Here is a 27,733-nt window from a genome sequence, read left to right as displayed (position 1 = left end):
ACTGCGGAGACCACTTTTATCATAATGATTACTGCCCGCCGTTTAAGAATATACCGGGGTTATGGCAGCTGTCTGCTGCCATAACTCCGGCATTCTACGTCAATGTCCCGACGTACAACGGTGACGTGTGGTTTGTAAGTATTTTAAAGCAAAATTGGCAGACCTAGAGGATCGATCTAGATGCAACAACATCAAATTCGGGGGGTTACCTGAATCAGTGAAGCCTGCGGACCTCGCCAACTATTTACAACTGATTTTTACCACTCTGCTGCCGCATCTAACTTCCATAGATATCATTATATTTATATATTTATTATGATTATTATTATTATTTATATATTTATATTTATTCACTTTTCTATGCCAGTAATTTTTGTTTCATAGTATTAAAACTATACAGATAATTAGAATTGCACACATCATTTTTTTCTTATTTATTTTACTTTTTATTTTTTTACACCGTCCTTCAAAAACAAATGTTTGGGTCACTTTTATTCCTATTACAAGGAATCTAAACATCTCTAATAGGAATAAATAGGGAAAATTAAAAAAATGGCAAGTCCTCTTTAATGTGAGATCTGGGGTCCAAAAGACCTCAGATTTCATATTTATGCAATAATAAAATAAATCCCTATCCAGTAGGGGTGCATGTCTTCACTGGCCTCACAATTTGATTTGATTACGATTATCCTGTCCACGATTTGATTTGATTCGATTATCCTGTCCACGATTTGATTTGATTCGATTGCGTGATGCATCACAATTACTGCGCACAGTTTTCATCTATAAAATTCAAGCAGTCAGAAGAACTCAATTTTTTAAATTTTATCTGTTCTTAAAAAAAAAAAAAGACAACACTCCCTGCATGTAGCAAAGTGTAAACACAGCAGACAACTTAAAGAGGAGCTCCAGACTGCCCCAAATGACTACAGGAGATGATCAGAGACTGCAGACATACTACAGGAGATAGTCAGAGACTGCAGACATGATACAAGAGAGGGTCAGAGATTGCGGACAGGGTACAAGAGAGGGTCGTAGACTGCGAACAGGATACAAGAGAATATCAGAGACTGCGGAGATGATAAAAGAGAGGGTCAGAGACTGCGGACATGATACAAGAGTGGGTCAGCGACTGCAGACATGATACAAGAGAGTGCCAGAGACTGCCAACATGATACAAGAGAGGGTCAGAGACTGCAGATATGATACAAGAGAGGGTCAGAGACTGCAGGCATGATACAGGAGATGGTCAGAGACTGCAGGCATGATACAAGAGATGGCCAGACTGCGGACATGATACAAGAGAGGGTTGAGAGACTGCAGGCATTATACAAGAGAGGGTCAGAGACTGCAGATATGATACAAGAGAGGGTCAGAGACTGCAGGCATGATACAAGAGATGTACAGAGACTGCGGACATGATGCAGGAGAGGGTCAGAGACTGCAGGCATGACACAGCAGATGGTCAGAAACTGCAGGCATGATACAAGAGATGGACAGACTGCGGACATGATACAAGAGAGTGTCAGAGACTGCAGGCATGATAAAAGAGAGGGTCAGAGACTGCGGACATGATACAAGAGAGGGTCAGAGACTGCGGAGATGATTCAAGAGAGGGTCAGAGACTGCAGGCATGACACAGGAGATGGTCAGAAACTGCAGGCATGATACAAGAGATGGACAGACTGCGGACATGATACAAGAGAGGGTCAGAGACTGCAGGCATGATACAAGAGATGGACAGAGACTGCGGACATGATGCAGGAGAGGGTCAGAGACTGCAGGCATGACACAGGAGATGGTCAGAAACTGCAGGCATGATACAAGAGATGGACAGACTGCGGACATGATACAAGAGAGTGTCAGAGACTGCAGGCATGATAAAAGAGAGGGTCAGAGACTGCGGACATGATACAAGAGAGGGTCAGAGACTGCGGAGATGATACAAGAGAGGGTCAGAGACTGCAGGCATGACACAGGAGATGGTCAGAAACTGCAGGCATGATACAAGAGATGGACAGACTGCGGACATGATACAAGAGAGTGTCAGAGACTGCAGGCATGATACAAGAGAGGGTCAGAGACTGCGGAGATGATACAAGAGAGGGTCAGAGACTGCGGGCATGATATAAGAGAGGGTCAGAGACTGCGGGCATGATACAAGAGAGGGTCAGAGACTGCGGACATGATACAAGAGAGGGTCAGAGACTGCGGAGATGATACAAGAGAGGGTCAGAGACTGCGGGCATGATACAAGAGATGGGCAGAGACTGCAGACATGATACCAGAGATGGACAGAGACTGCGGACATGATACAAGAGAGAGTCAGAGACTGCGGACATGATGCAAGAGAGGGTCAGAGACTGCGGACATGATGCAAGAGAGGGTCAGAGACTGCAGACATGATGCAAGAGCGGGTCAGAGATTGCGGACATGATACAAGAGAGGGTCAGAGACTACGGACAATGTCCCCATAACGTCCCCTAAATGACAATGTATGCCATTTCATGAATTATGGTTTATGCATGTCTTATTGTCTTAGTCATTGATTCACATCACAACTTCATTGATACTTTATTTTTTGTATGATTTATGGTTTTGCTCATCACTGCCCCACACATGCAATGCATGGCTCCATGTGTGGGGACAGTTATGAGCAAAACCATAAATCATACAAAAAATAAAGTATCAATGAAGTTGTGATGTGAATCAATGACTAAGACAATAAGACATGCATAAACCATAATTCATGAAAAACGTGCACATAATGGTGCATCAGATGTGTCTGAATTAAGTACCTGATGATGATGACAGTGTGCACTGGTTTCCCACTGCAGCCTGGGAAGAGGAAAAGCGTGGCCATCCTGTATTCTTCTGGCTCGCTCGGGTCTCCCACTGCCCGCAGCAGCCTGTTGTGAGGAGGACAAGTGCGGGACGCTGGCTTAGGTGTCCCGCAGCAGCCTATGTGACAGTGAGCTGAGGAGGACTCTGGAGACCGGGAGTCGGGGACAATCGCTCCACATGTCTCCTCTCCTGTAGCAGCTGGCTAAAAACATGGCGATGCGGCTGGGGATGACGTCAGCGGGAGGTAGGAAATGAGTGTGCAGCTAATGCCCACGACTCAGTTCGGGGGACTGCGCCTTTCGGCTGCTTTCAGCTCCGTTCAGAAAGGCAGGGCACAGTGTGGCACGCTGATGACATCACCCCAAAATCGATTATGTCATCCACAGCATCGATGTTGAATCGCGGGCGGCCGAATCGCGATGCATCGATGCTGCGATTAAATTCAACACCCCTACTACCCAGAGCTGCTTTTTTAGCTAGTGTTCCAGGGGGAGTTAAGGCGGTCCATCCCCCTCATGCGCTTGCATTATGGAGGTTTCTCCAGGCTCTGGAGCTGCATGTAGGGCGGCAGTTTTGTTGGAACTGCCTGCTCTTGCTGGAGCGTGTCCCAGAGCCAGGGGGCCATCTGGGCCCGAGGAGCCGTATGTAGTGAGTGAGGTTTGTATCCCTTGGACAAGCCGGAACGGGTCCCAGACATTTCCCCTCTCTCGGGAAGATGAAGTTGAGCTGGGTTGCTGTAGATCTGAGCAGCCCTGCCAAAAAAGAGATTCAGGCAGCCACCCCGATCCGCAGCAGGCCACGCCCCCGATGCCTAAATATATCTTGGCGTGTTAATAATCTGATAGTTGACGTCATCCCCAGCCACGTCGCCGTACATCCTGGTGCTGGTGTTTGCCAACTCACCAGGACGTACTGCACTGCTGGTGCTCGCCACCTCACCAGGATGTACTGCACTGCTGGTGCTCGCCACTTCAACCAGGATGTACTGCACTGCTGGTGCTCGTCACATCACCAGGATGTACTGCACTGCTGGTGCTCACCACATCACCAGGATGTTCTGCGCTGCCGGTGCTTGCAACCTCCCCAGGATGTACTGCACTGCTGCTTCTCGCCACATCACCAGGATGTACTGCACTGCTGCTTCTCGCCACATCACCAGGATGTATTGCCCTGCTGGTGCTCACCACTTCACTAGGATGTACTGCACTGCTGGTGCTCACCACATCACCAGGATGTTCTGCGCTGCCGGTGCTTGCAACCTCACCAGGATGTACTGCACTGCTGGTTCTCGCCACATCACCAGGATGTATTGCCCTGCTGGTGCTCACCACTTCACTAGGATGTACTGCACTACTGGTGCTCACCACTTCACCAGGATGTACTGCACTGCTGGTGCTCGCCACCTCACCAGGATGTACTGCACTGCTGGTGCTCACCACATCTCCAGGATGCTCTGCGCTGCCGATGCTTGCAACCTCACCAGGATGTACTGCACTTCTGGTTCTCGCCACATTACCAGGATGTATTGCCCTGCTGGTGCTCAACACTTCACCAGGATGTACTGCGCTGTTGGTGCTCACCACTTGTGGTGTAATATACCCAGGGGAATCTTTCATCGGCACATACAGTATCCAATGGGAAATAAACTCCTCTGGTCCTTAGCAGCACTACTTTCGAATGGATGCCCACCGGAGGGATGATGGCCAAAGGATGGATCAGAGGATTACTCGCCACCTCACCAGGATGTACTGCGCTGTTGGTTCTCACCAGGATGTACCGCACTGCCGGTGTTTGCCAGCTCACCAGGATGTATTGTGCTGCCGTTGCGTGGCACTTCACCAGGATGTACTGCTCACCACTTCCATACATGCCAATAGTCCCGATTTTCCCAGGACATTCACAGGTTTTAGACCCTTGTCCCATTTTTATGGTCCCGGGAAAAATCATGGGAAATTTGCATATTTCCAGACTCCCGGAGAATCGGCAGAGCCATTTTACAGAAGACCAGCTCTCGTGGAGCCCGGTCACTTACCGAGGGGAAAAAAAAAAAGAGCTAGAGCCCGGGTGGCTGCCAATAGAAATTGAGTTGCCGGCAATCCCCCCCCCCCTCCACCCCGGTGCTAGTCTGTGACCTGTTGGGGAATTGGTGACAGCTCCATTTCTATTGCCAGCCACCTGGGCTCCACCTCTTTTTCCTTCCGCTTAGTGAGTGACTGGGCTCCACAAGAGCTGGTCTTCTCTAACGGTGGCGGAGAGAAAATCGTGCAGGGTTTCATTTTATAATACAATGTAATAATAGAAATAATGCGCTTCAATCATCCTGACACCATAACAACCATGGTGCCGGGATGGTTGAAGCGCCAACACCAGGTGTTTGGAGTATCTTTTTCTGCTGATTGTTAAACTTTCTGGAATATACATATTTCTATTGTGGTGTAGGATCTGGGCCTGCTGTCCCTCCATCCCTCTTTCTTTCCTTCCTTCTCTAGCTTCCTCCCTCCATCCCTTGTTCAGGCTTTTGCTGGCTCTGGTGACACTGTACTGGTGTGACAGTGTTCAGGAACCGAGGGCTACAGTGGGAGGATGTACGGGTACGTTCTCCTAAATAGACAAAGCTCCCGTCCAACTGTATATGTATAATGGCTATGGTGGGAGGTGGGTAAATAAACATCTCCTGACACTTAGGGGTCTATTCAGAAATAATTTGCACAGCAATTTGCCCTGGTAAAGGGCATGTACATTCCTTCTCTGTGTATCGGGGTAAAAAAAATTCATGTTATTTGGCTATTTGCTGAGCTTTTCATATGTTTTCTATTGATTTAAAAAATGGAAAATACCACATTTGGCCACTAGATGGCCCTAATCCCCATACTTAGCGCCACCTAATGACCAAATGTAGAACTGTCCTTTCTAAATCAATGGTTGGTATAATATTGTTGGCTTCACGTTCTTCAATGTCTTCTGTACTCATAAGTGTATGATCTCATTTATTTGTATGAAATCACGTCTGATGGAGGAAACTAAGGGGTCTATTTTATAGAATATTAGTTGATAATTGTGACAAATATTTGCCCAGCCGTGAAAAACTCTGTCCATTTTCTAATGAACACAGTGATTTCCTATGATCCTCAGCGCCATCTAGTGTTTATAACGCAGTATTTTTTCCTGAAATACCTTCATCAGTAAAAACTAGTGCAACACCGTCTTATGGCCACAAGATGGAGCCAATGATCATAGGAAATCATCATAAGAAATAAAATTTTTAAAGTTTAAAAAAAACAGACCTGTAAGTGTTTGTGAAATCTGCCACCACAAAATGTACTCAGCCAATGAGAGGTAACGACTAAATTTTTATTTTAAAAGACCTAGAGGACCACCTTTTAAGTAGTGGTGTTAACGCGTTTCGTCCCGGAAGACGACTTGAGAAAACGGACCTCTTGCAAGAGTTTTCACCACAAAATGTACTCAGCCAATGAGAGGTAAGGACTCCATTTTTATTTTTCTCCTGCTATCAATGGCCGAGATGGTACAACACTTCACCCATGTCTTTGGTGATCTCTGATCTCCTTATCAACAGTTTCTTCCATGATGAAGATCAGCCATGGAGTATCTCTGAGGTGTATATCAGGGGGTGCTTCTTCCCCACATGTCCAGCAACATTCATATACAAGACATTTCCCGCACTCACTAATACACCTCGAGGGTTGTGTGGGACCCCCTGATGTACAGGACTTCAGTGAGGAACAATTCCCTCAGTCAGAACAGGAATATGGCTTCTCCCCCGTGTGCAGTTTCTCATGTTTGTAAAGATTGGACTTATCTGAAAAACATTTCCCACACCTAGGACAGCAATGCGGCTTCTCCCCCCGTGTGAGATTTCAGATGTGTGGAAAGATTGGACTTCACTGAAAAAGATTTCCTGCACTCAGGACAGGAATATGGCTTCTCCCCTGTGTGGGATCTCTGATGTGTGTTAAGACTGGACTTCTGTAAAAAACATTTCCCGCACCCAAGACAGGAATACGTCTTCCCACCCGTGTGAGATCTCTGATGTTTGTTAAGACTAGACTTCACTGAAAAACATTTCCCGCACTCAGGACAGGAATACGGCTTCTCCCCCGTGTGAGATCTCTGATGGGTGTTAAGACTGGACTTCTGTGAAAAACATTTCCCGCACACAGGACAGAAATACGGCTTCTCCCCCGTGTGAGATCTCTGATGTTTGTAAAAATAGGACTTCTCTGAAAAACATTTCCCACACTCAGGGCAGGAATATGGCTTCTCCCCCATGTGAGATCTCTGATGTTTGTAAAAATAGGATTTGTCTGAAAAACATTTCCCGCAATCAGGGCAGGAATACGGCTTTTCCCCCGTGTGAGATCTCTGATGTGACTTAAGACTGGAATTGTGTGAAAAACATTTCCCGCACTCAAGACAGGAAAATGGCTTCTCGCCCGTGTGAGTTCTCTGATGTGTGTTTAGACTAGACTTCTTTGAAAAACATTTCCCGCACTCAAGACAGGAACATAGCTTCTCCCCCGTGTGAAATCTCTGATGTGAATTAAGACTGGAATTGTGTGAAAAACATTTCCCGCACTCAGTACAGGAATACGGCTTTTCTCCTGTGTGAGATCTTTTATGCAAATTAAGATTGCCTTTGAAGCGGAAACACTTCCCGCATTCAGTACAAGAAAACATCTTATCTGTTGGAAGGGCGGCACCGTCCCGCACAGTCTGAGGTTCCTCAGGATAAGAGGAATACGATGGTCCGGCACCGTCCCGCACAGTCTGAGGTTCCTCAGGATAAGAGGAATACGATGGTCCGGCACCGTCCCGCACAGTCTGAGGTTCCTCGGGATAAGAGGAATACGATGGTCCGGCACCGTCCCGCACAGTCTGAGGTTCCTCAGGATAAGAGGAATACGATGGTCCGGCACCGTCCCGCACAGTCTGAGGTTCCTCGGGATAAGAGGAATACGATGGTCCGGCACCGTCCCGCACAGTCTGAGGTTCCTCGGGATAAGAGGAATAAGATGGTCCGGCACCGCCCCGCACAGTCTGAGGTTCCTCAGGATAAGAGGAATACGATGGTCCGGCACCGTCCCGCACAGTCTGAGGTTCCTCGGGATAAGAGGAATACGATGGTCCGGCACCGTCCCGCACAGTCTGAGGTTCCTCAGGATAAGAGGAATACGATGGTCCGGCACCGTCCCGCACAGTCTGAGGTTCCTCAGGATAAGAGGAATACGATGGTCCGGCACCGTCCCGCACAGTCTGAGGTTCCTCGGGATAAGAGGAATACGATGGTCCGGCACTGTCCCGCACAGTCTGAGGTTCCTCAGGATAAGAGGAATACGATGGTCCGGCACCGTCCCGCACAGTCTGAGGTTCCTCAGGATAAGAGGAATACGATGGTCCGGCACTGTCTCGCACAGTCTGAGGTTCCTCGGGATAAGAGGAATACGATGGTCCATCTACACTGTGTGGTGCCGGATGGACATTTGAGGTAGTCGGGTTTTCTCCTGGACTATACTGTGTGATGTCCTCATCTTCTACTTTACAGTCTGGAGACAAAGTGAGACAATCCTCTGAGGTTTTCCTCATCTCCCGTCCATCTACTAAAATAGAAATATAAAGATTATTACTAGGCAGGAGCTGATTGGTTCCTCTAAACCAGGATTCCGCCCACATCAGGCAGCTTTGTCTCTGAGGATCTTACAATTCCCCCCTCCCCCCCCATTCAAATTATACATATTATATTCCAGGCCACAGATACGATTACAATTTTAGTATCTACTGACCTAATGATAATTCTGTTATAAGGTAAAAATATAAAGGTTGTGACTTAGGACAAATTATAAGTAGAATTGTTTAACCACTTCAGCCCCGGACCATTTGGCTTATTATTACTAGACACGAGCAGATTGGTTCCCCTAAACTAGGACTCCGCCCACATCAGGCAGCTTTGTCTCTGAGGATCTTACAATTCCCCCCTCAAGGTAACTAGTAAATGGGTCCTCTGATCTCCTACTAGATCATTTCTTTATTCATGGACCTTAGTCAGAGAGGGAGGAAACAACGAGAACTGTCTTCTATAGGAGTGACAGTGATGAGGGGATTATAGGACGAGTGTCAGGTAATGTACAACATAGAATATATAGTGCAGGGGTCAGGAGTATGTAATGTACAATAGACCAATCAGCCATAAAATCATAACCATCCACCTAATATTGAGTAGGTCCCCCTTTTTCCTAAACACAAAACACATTCCCCAGGTGCCTAGGCCGAGCAGCGCCTATACCAAAAATCAACATTTTCCTGCCAGCACAGAGAAGGAAGATTATCGGAGAGAAATCCAGGAATACAGGACGGGGAACACAGCTCAGGAAAGTGACCAGGGGATTACAGGCTGATATCACCCAGCCCCCGCCCTACTCTGGACCAATCAGTGAGCAGTATGGGTGGAGGGATGTATTTAGTGTTAATGACCCACCTGTGCTGATCTCTGTAGGAGTGTCCTCCTCTATAAATGTCCCCGTTATTCCATCCTCCTCCATAGACTGCTGATCATCCCTCACATACCTCTCTTCTTCTTCTGATTTCACCTCAAATTCTATATCCATTGGATCTCCACTCTAAACCAAGAAAATGAGAGAAAATATCATCTGTAAGATAGAAGATTTATTATTGTGACATCACATAGAAAAAATACATCCTCTCCAGAAGTCCATATTCTAGATTCTCCGTTCCACCAACCTTGTAACAGTGGGGGATGGTGTGACCTTCCTGTGTGGAATCCCGGGAATACAGAGGACGGGGACATCTCTCTGGTGGGTTCCTGGTATTTGGTGGCTCCATCATATCCTTCTGTCCTTCTGAAATCTCCTCCATCACTCCATACTCCTCATCCTCCTCTTTATACTCTTCTTTAACATCAGTATTATCATCCCAGAGGATTCCATTCTGATCTTCTTGTGTAGAATCCCGGGAATACAGAGGACGGGGACATCTCTCTGGTGGGTTCCCATTACTGGATCCATCTGTAGGAAACACACACACTGACTGAATACATTGTTTCTATGTGTTTATCAGATGATGGGGGATCGAGGTGGAGCCTCCGTACTGCTCTCTCCTTTACAATAAAGTCTCCTCTTACCCGGTGATGTGAGGGGCGGCTGATTGTCCATCATGACGTCCTTGTAGAGATCCTTGTGTCCTTCTAAATACTCCCACTCCTCCATGGAGAAATAGACAGTGACATCCTGACACCTTATAGGAACCTGACACACACAATGATACAGTCACCATCCAGACACATCCCTTGTCTGTTACTGGATAATGTCCCAGAATTCCCAGAATCCTCCTCACCTCTCCTGTCAGCAGCTCCATCATCTTCTTGGTGACTTCTAGAATCTTCTCCATGTTGTGTCTCTCAGGTTTTAGGGAGTCACATGGAGGCACTGTGATGGTCATATGATCACCGGACTTCACAAGAGGAAATCTCTGTATTGGAGAACCAATAGGAACATCATGTTAGAATCCCAGAATCCTCCTCACCTCTCCGGTCAGGTCTGTGTTTTATTAATAGAGATAAGAGTGATGTCATGTGACCTCCCAGAATCCTCCTCACCTCTCCGGTCAGGTCTGTGTTTTATTAATAGAGATAAGAGTGATGTCATGTGACCTCCCAGAATCCTCCTCACCTCTCCGGTCAGGTCTGTGTTTTATTAATAGAGATAAGAGTGATGTCATGTGACCTCCCAGAATCCTCCTCATCTCTCCGGTCAGCAGGTAGATGATCTCCAGGGTGAGGTTTAGTATCTTCTCAGTCATGTGACTCCGGTCCTCCTCCATCCTCATTGGTGCCGTCATTTGTTCTATACAGGTCTCCTTGTAGACGGATAACTTGGGGGAAATGAAAGTAATAATTATTTAGATGGTGTTGGTCACACAATAATAGGATGTGGGGGGGAGGGGGGTAATAGGAGGGTTGCTGTACATTTAATTATTACTGCTCCCATGGGAACAAATTTGGTCTGGACTGTTTAGTGTTTTCCTACATTTCAGCAAACCCAGAACCCTCTTGGCCAAAATTTCTCTATTGGGTTTCTGAACTGGATTTGATTAGTATTATCTCTGCAGACAAGGAATGATAAATATGATCCTTCCTGTGACTTGTTTGCTCTGAGGCAGTGCTGTGAGGTCAATGGAGGGTCATCATGATGTCCAGGAAGGGGAACTTCCTACACAAATGGACTCAGCTCTAGGTGGGTCGGCTATATGGTCTCTCACGCTGTCCGCGTAACCGCAGGTGCAATGTCCAGCTCCTCACCTGAAGACTAGGAGGCACAAAAATTCCAAATTGAAATGTCACAGAGTGCGGCCATCCAGAGTTTTTGTGCATGCTAAGCGGAACTTGCTGCCTTTTGGCCGAAGTTTAGGGGGAGGGGTTTGTTCTCTTAGTTGCCAAGTATACTGTAATATCCAGGACATTGTACGGAGTGGTGGTGGGTTCCTGGGGCTCTGAATTCCAACAGACCTCCTCCAATTACGAGTGACCACCAAGGGGTGAAGGACTGCCCTTCTTCATTTCCCTTGGTATCTTAAAATATTTTTTTTGAACAGTGTGATGGTAAGAAGGTGAAGGTCGCCTCCATTTCCTGGCAGGAAGTCTATAAGGAGGTCGGAAAAGTAAGTGCAGGTCGTAGAACCATCATAGGCCAAAAGCCCCCCTCCCTACCTTAAAGTCTTCCTGAGCCCTACAGCCTCCTCTTCCCTCAGAGCCCTGCTGTCCATCAACCCGATCAAGGACCCAGAGCCATTCAGCTCCTCTACCCCCCTCAGGGGCCCCAAAGTCCTTTAGCCTCAGTACCCCCTGAGATGTTCCTCAGCTCCCCTTTATCCCTCAGAACCTTCAGTATTTTCCTCCCTATAACACCAATGATTATTATACAGGATTTATATAGCACCAACAGTTTGTGCAGCACTTTACAACTTGAGGGCAGACAGTACAGATACAATACAATATAATACAGGAGCTTACAATCTAGGAGGGAGGGTGAAACAAAAGGTAATAACTGTGGGGGATGGGCTGATGGAGAAAATTAAAGTACAGTTGTTAGGTGGGGGTAGGATAGGCTTCTTCTGAAGTGGAGGGTTTTCAGGGATCATCTGAAAGCAAACAGAGTTGGAGATAATCCGTCAAATTAGGGTAGGGAGTTCCATCTGATGGGAGATGCTATGGAAAAGTACTGGTGGTGAGCATCGGAGGAGGTAACATGGGTTCTGGAGAGCAGGAGGTCTTGGGAGGAATAAAGAGAACGATTGGGTTGGTATTTTGAAATTAGGTTAGTGATGTAGCTGGGGGCTGAGTTGTGGATGGCTTTGTAAGTTATGGTTACTATCTTGAATTTAATTCATTGGATGAGTGGAAGCCAATGGAGGGATTGGCAGAGAGGGGTGGAGAACACTGAATGGAGACCAGTGGAGGGATTGGTAGAGAGGGGTGGAGGACACTGAATGGAGGTCAGTGGAGGGATTGGTAGAGAGGGGTGGAGGACACTGAATGGAGGCCAGTGGAGGGATTGGTAGAGAGGGGTGGAGGACACTGAATGGAGACCAGTGGAGGGATTGGCAGAGAGGGGTGGAGGACACTGAATGGAGGTCAGTGAAGGGATTGGCAGAGAGGGGTGGAGGACACTGAATGGAGGTCAGTGAAGGGATTGGCAGAGAGGGGTGGAGGACACTGAATGGAGGCCAGTGGAGGGATTGGTAGAGAGGGGTGGAGGACACTGAATGGAGGCCAGTGGAGGGATTGGTAGAGAGGGGTGGAGGACACTGAATGGAGGTCAGTGGAGGGATTGGTAGAGAGGGGTGGAGGACACTGAATGGAGGCCAGTGGAGGGATTGGCAGAGAGGGGTGGAGGACACTGAATGGAGGTCAGTGAAGGGATTGGCAGAGAGGGGTGGAGGACACTGAATGGAGGCCAGTGGAGGGATTGGTAGAGAGGGGTGGAGGACACTGAATGGAAGCCAGTGGAGTGATTGTCAGAGAGGGGTGGAGGACACTGAATAGAGGCCAGTGGAGGGGTTGGCAGAGAGGGGTGGAGGACACTGAATGGAGGTCAGTGAAGGGATTGGCAGAGAGGGGTGGAGGACACTGAATGGAGGCCAGTGGAGGGATTGGTAGAGAGGGGTGGAGGACACTGAATGGAAGCCAGTGGAGTGATTGGCAGAGAGGGGTGGAGGACACTGAATGGAGGCCAGTGGAGGGATTGGCAGAAAGAGGTGGAGAACACTGAATGGAGGCCAGTGGAAGGATTGGTAGAGGGGGGTGGAGGACACTGAATGGAGGCCAGTGGAAGGATTGGCAGAGAGGGGTGGAGGACACTGAATGAAGGCCAGTGGAGGGATTGGTAGAGAGGAGTGGAGGACATTGAATGGAGGCCAGTGGAGGGATTGGCAGAGAGGGGTGGAGGACACTGAATGGAGGTGAGTGGAGGGATTGGTAGAGAGGGGTGGAGGACACTGAATGGAGACCAGTGGAGGGATTGGCAGAGAGGGGTGGAGGACACTGAATGGAGGTCAGTGGAGGGATTGGTAGAGAGGGGTGGAGGACACTGAATGGAGGTCAGTGGAGGGATTGGTAGAGAGGGGTGGAGGACACTGAATGGAGGCCAGTGGAGGGATTGGTAGAGAGGGGTGGAGGACACTGAATGGAAGCCAGTGGAGGGATTGGTAGAGAGGGGTGGAAGACACTGAATGGAGGCCAGTGGAGGGATTGGTAGAGAGGGGTGGAGGACACTGAATGGAGGCCAGTGGAGGGATTGGCAGAGAGGGGTGGAGGACACTGAATGGAGGCCAGTGGAGGGATTGTCAGAGAGGGGTGGAGGACACTGAATGGAGACCAGTGGAGGGATTGGTAGAGAGGGGGGGAGGACACTGAATGGAGGCCAGTGGAGAGATTGGTAGAGAGGGGTGGAGGACACTGAATGGAGGTCAGTGGAGGGATTGGTAGAGAGGGATGGAGGACACTGAATGGAGGCCAGTGGAGGGATTGGTAGAGAGGGGTGGAGGACACTGAATGGAGACCAGTGGAGGGATTGGTAGAGAGGGGGGGAGGACACTGAATGGAGGCCAGTGGAGAGATTGGTAGAGAGGGGTGGAGGACACTGAATGGAGACCAGTGGAGGGATTGGTAGAGAGGGGTGGAGGACACTGAATGGAGGCCAGTGGAGGGATTGGCAGAGAGGAGTAGTAGACACTGAGCGGTTGGTAAGGTGGATGAGTCTGGCAGCAGCATTTATGATGGACTGAAGGGGGGAGTGACCTATGTAAAGGTAATCCAATGAGGAGGGAGTTGCAGTAGTCAAGGTGAGAGATAACCAGGGAGTGAACTATGATCTTTGTGGTGACATTGGTTAGGAAGGGGCATATTTTGGAGATGTTGCAGAGGCTGAGGTAGCAAGATTTGGACAGCGATTGGATGTGGGCCTAAAGGAGAGTTCAGAGTCCAGGATAACACCTAGATTCTTGGCATGTGGGGACAGGTTGATGGTTGTGCCATCGATCTTGACAGGGAGATCGGGGGAAGGGGCACGTGGAGGAGGAAATATTATGAGCTCGGTTTTGGATATCTTGAGTTGGAGGAAGTGGTGCAACATCCAGGCTGATATGTCTGTTAGTAAATTAATGATGCGTGAGGAGACCTTGGAGGGCCCCAACAGAGAAAGGAAGAGGAGAGGAGAAAGTAGAATTGTAAGTGACACTGAAGATACGGTGGAATAAGTAGGAAGAGAACCAGCGAAGAGTACAGTCATGGATATCAAAGGCGTGGAGTTGATTGAGGAGGAAGGGGGGGTCAACTGTATCAAAGGCAGCATAAAGGTCCAGAGTACAGAATAGTGTCCATTAGTTCTGCCCATTAGTAGATAGCTTGTTAGTATGAGAAGGGCAGTTTCCGTGGAGGGTAGAGGGCGAAATCCAGACTGAAGGGGATCAGGAATGTTATTTTCGGCGAGGTGGTTGCTCACTTGTAGTCCAGACGTTCAAGTAGTTTGGATATAAAGGGGAGCAGGGAGATGGGGCGTAGGTTGTTAAGATTGGTGGGGCCCAGTGAGGACTTTTTAAGCGTTGGGGGTGACTAGAGCATGTTTTAGAAAGTTGGGGAAGATGCCGGAAGAGAGGGAGAGATTGAAGATGTGGGCCAGAGAGTGTAGGATAGAGCCAGAGGGTGACCCTAGCATTTGCAAGGGAACAGGGTCCAGGGGACAGGTAGTTAGCAAGAAGTTTAACAACATTGTCTATAGTGGTGGGTTGAATGAGGGAAGTAATGATTGTACCGGTGGGCGTGGAGTTTTAAGTGGAGAAGGTATCTGTACAGCGGAGGTCACATCACAAATTGTATAAATCTTCTGTTTGAAGAGATCTCCTGGGCAGTGGATGAGGTGGAGGCCGAAGTAGAGTTGAAGGTAGAGGAGAGCTGATGGGGACGGGATGAAAAGTTGTTAATGAGAGTGATAAAATAGGACTTCTTGGCTGTGAGGAGACACAAACTGTATTTTTGGAAGGCAGATTTATATTGGTTGAGATCTTTCTGAGACTCGGTCTTACGCCACTGGAGCTCAAGAGCACGGCTATGTTTTTTCAGACTTCTGGTGTCATCTGTTGGCCAAGGTTGTAGAGGTCGGGGGCCTGATTGTGTGTGTAGTGTGGGGGGCCAGTGTGTCCAGGGAGGATGACAGTGAAGCGTTGTAGACAGAAGTGGTTAGGTTGGGGCAGGAAAGAGGTGAGATTTTGTCATGGAGGTGGTCAGTAGCAGAGTAGAGAAGAGTTGAGGTGACGAAGGTTTCTAATGTTGCGTACACACGATTAAACAATCCGGTGGAAAGTGGGCTCCGGCTGACTTTTTTTTACCCAAAATTCCGGCGGACTAAGAAAGTAGTTTTGCACCAAAAGTCCGGTGGGCAATACGGCCGTGTGTGTGCTAGTCCGCCGCACCGCACGGAGAAAAGTCAGTTCGTTTTGAGCGCGGCTCCAGGTAGCCGGGACCAGCGAATGAAGCGTCGCTGGCCCCGTCACCTGGTATGGAGTTAAAGGGGAAGCCCTACGCTGAAAAAACGGCGTGGGGGTCCCCCCCAGGTCCATAGCAGACCCTTATCCGAGCACGCCACCCGGCCGGTCAGGAAAGGGGGTGGGGACGAGCGAGCCAGAGGATGCTGGGACTGTGACATCATAATGGACGGGGACATCACCCGGCGATGTCCCTATATAAGTCGCCGCACACCGCGTGCCTGTCATTGTGGCCAGAGACAGCGACGAGTCAACAGCTCAAGAGAAGAACAGAAGAAGAGAACAGAAGGCGGAGACAGAAGACCGGGCCACCGCTTGTAAAAGAGCTAGAAGAAGGCGCGGAGGCCCGGCAAGAAGAACCGAAGAGGGGGACAAGACCCCCGAAGTCGGAAGAAGAGGGCGGCGACGAAGAAGAAAGCCGGGCTCCTCCACTAGTAAAAGAGCTAGCAGAAGATAGTGGAGGAGTCCGGCGAGAAGACCCCCGGAGCTGTGCAATAAACTATTTTTAACCCTTGTGTGTTGTTTTTTTTTTTACATTTTTTTCACAGGTGAATGGGTAGGGGTACATTGTACCCCATACTCATTCCCATAGGGTGGGGGGCCGGGATCCGGGGGGCCCTCTTATTAAAGGGGGCTCACGGATTCCGATAAGCCCCCCGCCCGCAGACCCCGACAACCTCTTGTTGAGAAGAGGCCCTTGTCCTCATCAAGGTGCTTTGAGGTGAGGGGGCCGCGCGGCCCCCCCTTCCCCAAAGCACCCCCCCATGTTGAGGGCACGCGGCCTGGTACCGCTCCGGAGGGGGGAGGGGGGGCGCTCGCTCATCCCCACCCCCTTTCCTGACCGGCCGGGTTGCGTGCTCGGATAAGGGTTTGATATGGACCTGGGGGGGGGGACCCCCATGCCTTTTTTTGGCGTAGGGCTTCCCCTTTAAGTCCATACCAGGTGACGGGGCCAGCGACGCTGCCTTCGCTAGCCCCGGCTACCTGGAGGCGTGCTCAAAATGAACGGACTTTCCTCCGTGTGTGTGTGTGGGCAAGTCCGTTCATTTCAAAAGTACGGCGGATAGTCCGGCGGACTATGTCCGTCAGACCTAGTCCGCCGGAAAAGTCACATGTGTGGGCAAGTCTGCTCATTCGGACAGTCCAGCGGACTTTACGGCGGTTTGTCTGCCAGATTAAGTCCGCCGGATAGTCTGATCTGCTGCACGCAGCATAAGGGTAACTGTTAGGTGGTTGGAGGGTGAGGGGGTGGAGGAGAGTGAGAGAGTGGAACTAATAAGGTGGTGATCAGAGAGAGGGAAAGGATAGTTGGAGAGGTTGCCTGGAGTACATAGGTGGGAGAAAACAAGGTCAAGGGTATTGCCACCAGAGTGGGTAGAAGCGTGTATCCATTCATTTAAGGAGGATGTTAGACTGAGAATTCGGGAGGTAGCAGGAGTGTTATTATTAACAGGGATGTTGAAGTCACTGTGAATGATCGTGGGGATTTCAGAAGAGAGAACGTAAGGTAGCCAGGCAGAGAAATTATCAAGGAAGGCCAATACGGGTCTAGGGAGCGGGTAGATCAAAGCTATCCTTAGAGAAACTGGAAAGAATAGAGGAATGCTGTGTGCCTCAAATGAGGAGGGTGGCAGAGAGAGGGAGGTGGGTGAAGTATTCGAAAAGTGCTATGTGGGGATAGAAGGATTCCCACTCCACTTCTATTCCATCCACAGGGTCTGAGGGGAGTGAGTCCAGAGAAGACCACCATAGGAGAGGGCAGTAGAAGACGCAGTGTCGGATTCATGAAGCCAGGTTTCAGTAATGGCCAGTAGGTGGCAGAGAGAGGGAGGTGGGTGAAGTACCTGAAAGGTGCAATGTGGGGATAGAAGGATTCCCACTCCACTTCATGAAGCCAGGGTTCAGTAATGGCGAGTAGATTCAATTCATTATTGATAAAGAGGTCGTGGAGAGAGGTGAGTTTGTTACAGACAGAGCGGGCAATGATGGAACATATTCTTCATGGCAGGCTGGGGAATGTTTTCTTTCTCCTGACCAGCAACATAAGGAGCTCTATGCTCCATACTCCTGACCCCGGCACTCCATCATTGTGTTGGCTGCATGGTGTAATGATTGCCCATTGGCTGCCTGTGTAGTGTAATAATTGCCCTTTGTAGGCCATGTATGGTCAGGATGGTGATTGTTTTGTCTATTTTTTGTCAGCGATGTTTGTTTAGAGGAACATATTACTAGAACAGCCTTTCTTAACCTTTTCAACACAGAGGAACCCTTGAAATAGTTCTCTGGTCTCGGGGAACCCCCTGCTAAAAATTTGAATTCCACAACTCATGATACAATAGTGTGATGGTCAGTGGGAAGAATGGTCCCCACACTTGTGGTCAGTGGGAAGAATGGTCCCCACACTTGTGGTCAGTGGGAAGAACGGTCCCCACACTTGTGGTCATTGGGAAGAATTACCTCCTTAAACATAGCTAAAAAGATCAATGGTGTGAGTGAGAACTTATCTGAGAGGCAGAAGGAACCCCTACAACCTCTGGAGGAACCCTGGTTGAGAATCACTGTACTAGAATGTATCTCCAAAATGAAGAGAATGTTCCAGCCCCGTAAGTGGGGGGATGTTCTGCCCCTGAAGGGGGTAATCTAGGTTCCCACACTATATATGTGTGTATCATCATCTGCTGGAGATAAAAGACGTCACAGTGACTATGGAGGAAGAGGACGGAACATGACGGGGGGGTTACTGGGTGTAAATAGAAAATAAGATCTTATTACCTCCTCTACTGCCTCTTCCAGCAATTTCTCTTCTCGACTCACCTCTCACCCGGAACTTCCTGTCTGTACCTGACATCACTTCCTGTCTTCCATAGAGACTTCCTGTCTGGCTAGAAGGAAGAAGATCATCACCTTGTGGAGCTCAGAGGAACTGCAGCCCCCCCAGAACCGTCTCGTAGCGTGAACACGGCCTTGTGCTGTGTGTGTATGTACTGTATATCCTTATAGATGGGGTCATCTCCACTCCCACCAAGGGGGACATATATGTAAATAAATTTACATCGACATTTTTAATTGGCAATTTAATTTTAGAGTCCTAACCACAAAGTACGATGGCCAGAATAGGGAACATCTGTTATTCAGCGGGAGAAGGGGCTCGCTGTGTTATCATTCAGGGAATGTTTAGAACTCAACGAAAGTCACATTTGCCGCCCGACTGCCAGAATCCGTTTCTTCACACATCACCTCTCGAATATAGCATTTTAAAATAATAATCCAATGTGTGTCCTCGTGGAGATCCGGTGTCCGTTGTACGGAGCTTACTTTCTTTTAATTGAATAGCAACTTCATTCCAGTGAAAAGAAGACACGTCAAATATGTCTATTATTGGCGTTGTGGTGTGAGGACAGTCCCATATGGTTGTGTCCATACCTACCCCCCACCCACCCTCTTCCTTTCTTTCCTGCCTTTTTGGTCTTCCCCTTATTTGCTAACCCCCTCCCGACCGCCACACACCGACAGACGTCAGCAAAATGCCACGGGTGGGCAAAAGGGCATACAGGTATGTCCCCTTTAAGATGCGGCATTGTGGGCACGCGCACGCGCCCGCCGCGTGCTCCGTGACCGTGGTTCCCGCGGACTTGATGTCCGCCGGATGCCCGCGATCCTGTCACGGAACGGCAGAACGGGGAGCTGCCTATGTAAACAAGACATTTGCCCATTCTGCCTAGTGACATGATAGAGATCTACTGCTCCCTGTCACCGGGAGCAGTGATCGCTGTCATGTCCTAGGTCAGTGATGGCGAACCTTGGCACCCCAGATGTTTTGGAACTACATTTCCCATGATGCTCAGCTACACTGCAGAGTGCATGAGCATCATGGGAAATGTAGTTCCAAAACATCTGGGGTGTCAAGGTTCGCCATCACTGTCCTAGGTAACCCCTTCACAGTTAGAATCACTCCCTAGGACACACTTAACCCCTTGATCGCCCCCTAGTGTTTAATCCCTTCCCAGCCTGTGTAATTTATACCCTAATCAGTGCATTTTTATAGCTCTGATCGCTGTGTAAATAACAATGGTCCCAAAATAGTGTAAAAAAAAAGTGGCCGATGTGTCCTCCGTAATGTCGCAGTCACGATAAAAATCGCAGATATCCACCGTTACTACAAAAAAACGTACCGGTAATAATAAAAATGCCATAAATCTATCCCCTATTTTGTAGACGCTATAAACTTTGCGCAAACCCAACAATAAACGCTTATTGCGGAAAATATGTAGCAGAATACGTATCGGCCTAAACTGAGAAAATCGTTTTTTTTTTATATATTTTTGGGGGATATTTATTATAGCAAAAAGTAAAAAAATATTGCTTTTTTTTTTCAAAATTGACACTCTTTTTTTTTTTGTTTATAGTGCAAAAAATAAAAAGACCGCAGAGGTGATCATCAATAAAATATATTTATTCGGCTATTTGCTGAGCTTTTCAAATGTTTTCCATTGATTTTAAATGGAAAATACCACATTTGGCCACTAGTTGGCCCTAATCCCCATAATTAGCGCCACCTAATGACCAAATGTAGAATTGTCCTTTCTGAATCAATCAATGGTCGGTATAATATTGTTGGCTTCATTCACTCACATTCTTCGATGTCTTCTGTACTCATAAGTGTATGATCTCAGTTATTTGTATGAAATCACGTCTGATGGAGGAAACTAAGGGGTCTATTTTATAGAATATTAGTTGATGATTGTGACAAACATTTGCCCAGCCGTGAAAAATTCTGTCCATTTTATAATGAACACAGTGATTTCCTATGACCCTCAGCTCCATCTAGTGTTTATAATGCTTTTTTCCCTGAAAGACCTTCATCGGTAAAACTAATGCAACACCGCATTATAGCCACAAGATGGAGCCAACGACCATAGGAAATCATCATAAGAAATAAAAGATGGCCAAAATGTATCACGGTTGGGTGAATGTGCATCATATTTCTTCAAGGAGTTTTAAAAAACAGACCTGTAAGTGTTTGTGAAACCTTCCATCACAAAATGTACTCAGCCAATGAGAGGTAATGACTACGTTTTTCATTTTAAAAGGCTGAAAAGACCGCGTTTTAAGTGGCGGGGTTAACGTGTTTCGTCCTGGAAGATGACTTGAGAAAACAGACCTCTCGTAAGAGTTTAGACCACAAAATGTACTCTCTGCAAGAGAATAATAAACCTCTAAGTCTCCATACCACAGAATGTACTCAGCCAATGAGAGGTAATGGCTCCATTTTTATTTTAAACGGCCTAGAGGACCGCCTTTTAAGTGGTGGGGTTGACGTGTTTCGTCCTGGAAGACGACTTAAGAAAACAGACGTCTTGCAAGAGAATAATAGATCTCTAAGTCGCCATACCACAAAATGTGCTCAGCCAATGAGAGGTAATGACTATGTTTTTAATTTTAAAAGGCTTAGAAGAAGAAGACCGCGTTTTAAGTGCCGGGGTTAGCGTGTTTCGTCCTGGAAGACGACTTGAGAAAACAGACCTCTTGCAAGAGTTTACACCACAAAATGTACTTTTCAAGAGAATAATAGACCTCTAAGTCTCTATACCACAAAATGTACTCAGCCAATGAGAGGTAATGACTCAATTTTTAATTTTAAAAGGCCTAGAGGACCACCTTTTAAGTAGTGGGGTTGACGTGTTTCGTCCTGGAAGACGACTTAAGAAAACAGACCTCTTGCAACAGAATAATAGAACTCTAAGGCCGCGTACACACGGGCGGACTGTTCGCCGAACTTTGTCCGCTGAACAGTGTTTCAGCGGACAGTCCGCTCGTGTGTGGGCTTCAGCGGACAGTTTCAGCGGACAGTCTGACGAACAAAGTTTTTCGGAATTTCCGTAAGACAGTCCGCTGAAACTTGGTTTCAGCGGACAGTCCGCTCGTGTGTAGGCTTGTTCGACAAACTAAGTTTCGCGCATGCTCAGAAAGGATTTACACGGCGAAGGTTGCATTGCAGTGTGTTGGACGTCGTATTTCTCTTCCCGTCGTACGTGCCGTTCACGTCATCGCGCATGCTTTCAGCGGACTGTTCGTTCATCGTGTGTGGTCAAGTCCGTTCATGCAAATTTTGAGCGGACTGTTTGTCGGATTGTTTGACGAACAAAGTTGGGCGAACAGTCCGCCCGTGTGTACGCGGCCTAAGTCTCCATACCACAAAATGTACTCAGCCATGTCTTTGGTGATCTCTGATCTCCTTATCAACTGTTTCTTCCATGATGAAGATCAGCCATGGAGTATATCTGAGCTGTATATCAGGGGGTGCTTCTTCCCCACATGTCCAGCAACATTCATATACAAGACATTTCCCGCACTCACTAATACACCTCCAGGGTTGTGTGGGACCCCCTGATGTACAGGAAGACAGGACTTCAGTGAGGAACATTTCCCTCACTCAGGACAGGAATACGGCTTCTCTTCGTGTGAGATCTCTGGTGTGCAGAAAGACTGGACTTGAATGAAAAACATTTCCCGCACTCAGCACAGGAATACGGCTTCTCCCCCGTGTGAGATCTCTGATGTCTGGAAAGATTGTACTTCTCTAAAAAACATTTCCCGCACTCAGGACAGAAGTACGGCTTCTCCCCCGTATGAGATTTCTGATGTTTGTTAAGACTGGACTTCTCTGAAAAACATTTCCCGCACTCAGGACATGAATACGGCTTCTCCCCCTTGTGAAGTCTCTGATGTCTATAAAAATCTGACTTCTCTGAAAAACATTTCCCGCACTCAAGGCAGGAATACGGCTTCTCCCCTGTGTGAGATCTCTGATGATAATTAAGTTGGGCCTTATGAGGAAAACATTTCCCACACTCAAGACAGGAAAATGGCTTTTCACCCGTGTGATATCTCTGATGTTTTTTAAGATAGGATTTGCTTGAAAAATACTTCCTGCACTCAGTACAGGGAAACCTCTTATCTGTTGGAAGGACGGCACCGTCCCGCACAGTCTGAGGTTCCTCAGGATAAGAGGAATACGATGGTCCGGCACCATCCCGCACAGTCTGAGGTTCCTCAGGATAAGAGGAATACGATGGTCCGGCACCGTCCCGCACAGTCTGAGGTTCCTCGGGATAAGAGGAATACGATGGTCCGGCACCGTCCCGCACAGTCTGAGGTTCCTCGGGATAAGAGGAATACGATGGTCCGGCACCGTCCCGCACAGTCTGAGGTTCCTCGGGATAAGAGGAATACGATGGTCTGGCACCGTCCCGCACAGTCTGAGGTTCCTCGGGATAAGAGGAATACGATGGTCCGGCACCGTCCCGCACAGTCTGAGGTTCCTCGGGATAAGAGGAATACGATGATCCGGCACCGTCCCGCACAGTCTGAGGTTCCTCGGGATAAGAGGAATACGATGGTCCGGCACCGTCCCGCACAGTCTGAGGTTCCTCGGGATAAGAGGAATACGATGGTCCATCTACACTGTGTGGTGCCGGATGGACATTTGAGGTTTCCGGGTTTTCTCCTGAATTATTCCCCATATGAGAACTCTGATGTGTGGAAAGTTGTGACTTTAGTACAAAGCTTTTCCCGCACTCAGAACAGGAATACTGTTTATCATCCGTGTGAGATCTCTGATGTTTGTAAAGATTGGACTTATCTGAAAAACATTTCCCACACTCAGGGCACACATACGGCTTCTCCCCCGTGTGAGTTCTTTTATGAATATTAAGTTTGGATTGAGACTGGCAACACTTCCCGCACTCAGGACAGGAAAACCTCTTATGTGTTGGAAGGGCGGCACCGTCCCGCACAGTCTGAGGTTCCTCGGGATAAGAGGAATACGATGGTCCGGCACCGTCCCGCACAGTCTGAGGTTCCTCGGGATAAGAGGAATACGATGGTCCGGCACCATCCCGCACAGTCTGAGGTTCCTCAGGATAAGAGGAATACGATGGTCCATCTACACTGTGTGGTGCCGGATGGACATTTGAGGTTTCCGGGTTTTCTCCTGAATTATTCCCCATATGAGAACTCTGATGTGTGGAAAGTTGTGACTTTAGTACAAAGCTTTTCCCGCACTCAGAACAGGAATACTGTTTATCATCTGTGTGAGATCTCTGATGTCTGGAAAGATTGGACTTATCTGAAAAACATTTCCCGCACTCAGGGCACACATACGGCTTCTCCCCCGTGTGAGTTCTTTTATGACTATTAAGTTTGGATTGAGACTGGCAACACTTCCCGCAATCAGGACAGTAAAACCTCTTATGTGTTGGAAGGGCGGCACCGTCCCGCACAGTCTGAGGTTCCTCGGGATAAGAGGAATACGATGGTCCGGCACCGTCCCGCACAGTCTGAGGTTCCTCGGGATAAGAGGAATACGATGGTCCGGCACCGTCCCGCACAGTCTGAGGTTCCTCGGGATAAGAGGAATACGATGGTCTGGCACCGTCCCGCACAGTCTGAGGTTCCTCGGGATAAGAGGAATACGATGGTCCGGCACCGTCCCGCACAGTCTGAGGTTCCTCAGGATAAGAGGAATACGATGGTCCGGCACCGTCCCGCACAGTCTGAGGTTCCTCGGGATAAGAGGAATACGATGGTCCGGCACCGTCCCGCACAGTCTGAGGTTCCTCAGGATAAGAGGAATACGATGGTCCGGCACCGTCCCGCACAGTCTGAGGTTCCTCGGGATAAGAGGAATACGATGGTCCGGCACCGTCCCGCACAGTCTGAGGTTCCTCGGGATAAGAGGAATACGATGGTCCATCTACACTGTGTGGTGCCGGATGGACATTTGAGGTAGTCGGGTTTTCTCCTGGACTATACTGTGTGATGTCCTCATCTTCTACTTTACAGTCTGGAGACAAAGTGAGACAATCCTCTGAGGTTTTCCTCATCTCCCGTCCATCTACTAAAATAGAAATACAAAGATTATTACTAGACAGGAGCTGATTGGTTCCCCTAAACCAGGACTCCGCCCACATCAGGCAGCTTTGTCTCTGAGGATCTTACAATTCCCCCCTCAAGGTAACTAGTAAATGGCTCCTCTGATCTCCTACCAGATCATTTCTTTATTCATGGACCTCAGTCAGAGAGGGAGGAAACAACGAGAACTGTCTTCTATAGGAGTGACAGAGATGAGGGGATTATAGGACGAGTGTCCCCTCCCCCTCTATCACTCATTGCCATCTTCCCAACACAAGAAGTCCTGCACTTCCTTATTTAGTCCATGATTTAGTCATGAATAACAGCGGGGCTGAGCCCCACCAGAGGTCAGAGAGTGAGGATGGGGGGAGAACAACCAAGATGAAGACTGGACTGATCCTGAAGACCCCCATCATTGGGTTATTGACTCCTCCCCCATTATCACTTTTATTTTCAGTGAGCAGTATGGGTGGAGGGATGTATTTAGTGTTAATGACCCACCTGTGCTGATCTCTGTAGGAGTGTCCTCCTCTATAAATGTCCCCGTTATTCCATCCTCCTCCATAGACTGCTGATCATCCCTCACATACCTCTCTTCTTCTTCTTCTGATTTCACCTCAAATTCTATATCCATTGGATCTCCACTCTAAACCAAGAAAATGAGAGAGAATATCATCTGTAAGATATAAGCTTACATACAAAATCCACACATCATCTCCACCAGTCCATGTTCTAGATACTCCATTTTACCAACCTTGCAATATGGAGAGATGGTGTGACCTTCCTGTGTGGAATCCCGGGAATACAGAGGACGGGGACATCTCTCTGGTGGGTTCCTGTATCTGGATGACTCCTCCATGGTGTCCTGGTACAGATCTTTGTGTTCTTCCTCCATCCCCCCATCCTCATCATCCTTCTCTTTTATCTCTTCTTTCACCTCAACTTTAGGATCTCTCAGGTTTCCACTCTGAATATATAATAAAAATGACATCAATGGTAACAATGCAGATAATGTACAGATCCTAATGATACTATCAGTGATTGTTCCTCATCTACCTGATGATGGTGGGGGATGGTGTGACCTTCCTGTGTGGAATCCCGGGAATACAGAGGACGGGGACATCTCTCTGGTGGGTTCCCATTACTGGATCCATCTGTAGGAAACACACACACTGACTGAATACATTGTTTCTATGTGTTTATCAGATGATGGGGGATCTAGGTGGAGCCTCCGTACTGCTCTCTCCTTTACAATAAAGTCTCCTCTTACCCGGTGATGTGAGGGGCGGCTGATTGTCCATCATGACGTCCTTGTAGAGATCCTTGTGTCCTTCTAAATACTCCCACTCCTCCATGGAGAAATAGACAGTGACATCCTGACACCTTATAGGAACCTGACACACACAATGATACAGTCACCATCCAGACACATCCCTTGTCTGTTACTGGATAATGTCCCAGAATTCCCAGAATCCTCCTCACCTCTCCTGTCAGCAGATGGACCATCATGGTGGTCAGTTCCAGGATCTTCTGCTCTTTGTTCCTTTTAAGTATGGCAGAAGGAGGGGGAGGCACCATGGTGGAGCTCTGGGTCTTGCTCATCTTCACTAAAAGATAATCCTACAGATCAGGAGAAAGATAAACCGATATCAATCATCTGACATCATCTACATTCTATAATAAGAACATGGTCTACTGAGACCTAGATAAGAGTGATGATGTCATGTGACCTCCCAGAATCCCCCTCACCTCTCCGGTCAGGTCTGTGTTTTATGAATAGAGATAAGAGTGATGTCATGTGACCTCCCAGAATCCTCCTCACCTCTCCGGTCAGGTCTGTGTTTTATTAATAGAGATAAGAGTGATGTCATGTGACCTCCCAGAATTCTCCTCACCTCTCCGGTTAGGTCTGTGTTTTATTAATAGAGATAAGAGTGATGTCATGTGACCTCCCAGAATTCTCCTCACCTCTCCGGTTAGGTCTGTGTTTTATTAATAGAGATAAGAGTGATGTCATGTGACCTCCCAGAATCCTCCTCACCTCTCCGGTCAGCAGGTAGATGATCTCCAGGGTGAGGTTTAGTATCTTCTCAGTCATGTGACTCCGGTCCTCCTCCATCCTCATTGGTGCCGTCATTTGATCTATACAGGTCTCCTTGTAGACGGATAACTTTGGGAAATGAAAGTAAGAATTATTTGGATGGTATTGGTCACACAATAATAGGATGTGGGGGGGAAGGGAGGGATATAGGTGAGTTGATGTACATTGAAGAACTACTACCCCCATGGGAACACATTTAATTTGGACTGTTTAGGGCGGGGCTTGACAAATGTGCTTTGAATCCAGGAGATAAAAATATTAGAAGGCATTTTTTTTGTAACTAACCAGCTAGAAATACCGACAGACTTTTCTAGCCTGCCTCGGAAGTTCTTGTAAGCCTAGGTAGCTGGTCAAGAAATGCTGCACCATCAAATTTAGGATGTGTGGCAAGCATGGAACATGTGTCAAGTGTCCCTGTCGGAAGGGTGGAGAGAAGGTTGGTGCTATTGTCGCATTAAACCATTTCTGGCTCAAGCTGCCGTGGTGTCAACCACCTCTGAGCATGCCCCTGCAAAGCTGACAGAATCTCTGCCCCAGTGTGGCTTCTGTCCCCTAGGTAGACAAACTGAAGCACCACATGGCATCTTTTAGCCTGACTGCTTGCGTAGCCTCTTGAACGCTTAGGGAGCACTGCTGGTTCAGAGGACAATTCTGAATAAGAGGCCATGGAGAAAGAAGAAGATGACTGGGTGGAGCAGAGAGCTGTGGCAGAATCATCACCAGATTTTTGGAGGCATGGTAGCGGAACAAGCTCCAACACTGATCCCTTTCCTGCATCCTTCCCAGCTGCCAGCAGTTACCCAG

The 27,733-nt window shown here is 48.1% G+C and overlaps 5 protein-coding genes across 5 annotated transcripts in view; all 5 read right to left on the bottom strand.

Annotated features, from left to right (window-relative positions):
- LOC143955715 (uncharacterized) overlaps nt 1–26,069 on the bottom strand; it is a 263,796-nt gene extending 237,727 nt beyond the window's left edge. Inside the window, exon 1 of the mRNA XM_077465832.1 lies at nt 25,885–26,069. The gene's annotated coding sequence lies outside the window, so the exon portion shown is untranslated. The remainder of the gene's footprint in view (nt 1–25,884) is intronic.
- Nucleotides 1–27,733, bottom strand: part of LOC143955596 (uncharacterized) — a 464,194-nt gene that overhangs the window by 426,162 nt on the left and 10,299 nt on the right. The window lies entirely within an intron of this gene.
- On the bottom strand, nt 6,175–8,550 carry LOC143955684 (uncharacterized). Its single transcript, XM_077465794.1, has one exon. The coding sequence runs from the start codon at nt 8,533–8,535 to the stop codon at nt 6,685–6,687; it is 1,851 nt and encodes a 616-aa protein (XP_077321920.1). The 5' UTR covers nt 8,536–8,550; the 3' UTR covers nt 6,175–6,684.
- On the bottom strand, nt 8,633–10,487 carry LOC143955931 (uncharacterized). The gene is made up of 3 exons (XM_077466055.1): nt 10,001–10,487; nt 9,601–9,884; nt 8,633–9,479 (listed from the first exon to the last, which is right to left on the bottom strand). The coding sequence occupies exons 1-3, from the start codon at nt 10,083–10,085 to the stop codon at nt 9,276–9,278; spliced, it is 573 nt and encodes a 190-aa protein (XP_077322181.1). The 5' UTR covers nt 10,086–10,487; the 3' UTR covers nt 8,633–9,275.
- LOC143955454 (uncharacterized) overlaps nt 20,351–27,733 on the bottom strand; it is a 30,777-nt gene continuing 23,394 nt past the window's right edge. Inside the window, exons 6-7 of the mRNA XM_077465498.1 lie at nt 26,311–26,448; nt 20,351–24,905 (exon numbers count right to left, since the gene is read on the bottom strand). Coding sequence (XP_077321624.1) covers nt 22,326–24,905; nt 26,311–26,448 — 2,718 coding nt within the window. The 3' untranslated portion in view covers nt 20,351–22,325. The remainder of the gene's footprint in view (nt 24,906–26,310; nt 26,449–27,733) is intronic.

The sequence above is a fragment of the Lithobates pipiens genome, unplaced genomic scaffold (assembly GCF_037356315.1).
Source record: "Lithobates pipiens isolate NorthernLeopardFrog02 unplaced genomic scaffold, aLitPip1_a1.2 Scaffold_35, whole genome shotgun sequence".
NCBI lineage: Eukaryota > Metazoa > Chordata > Amphibia > Anura > Ranidae > Lithobates > Lithobates pipiens.
The sequence above is the reverse complement of the archived record's forward strand: the minus strand, read 5'-3'. Positions and strand labels throughout refer to the sequence as shown.

Coding starts and splice junctions, on each gene's coding strand:
- LOC143955684 (XM_077465794.1), bottom strand. CDS start 8,535: ATGTGGGCGGAATCCTGGTTTAGAGGAACCAATCAGCTCCTGCCTAGT.
- LOC143955931 (XM_077466055.1), bottom strand. CDS start 10,085: ATGGAGGAGTGGGAGTATTTAGAAGGACACAAGGATCTCTACAAGGAC. Junction 9,885..10,000: donor GCCGCCCCTCACATCACCGG/GTAAGAGGAGAC, acceptor TGTTTCCTACAG/ATGGATCCAGTAATGGGAAC. Junction 9,480..9,600: donor CCATCCCCCACTGTTACAAG/GTTGGTGGAACG, acceptor TTCTTGGTTTAG/AGTGGAGATCCAATGGATAT.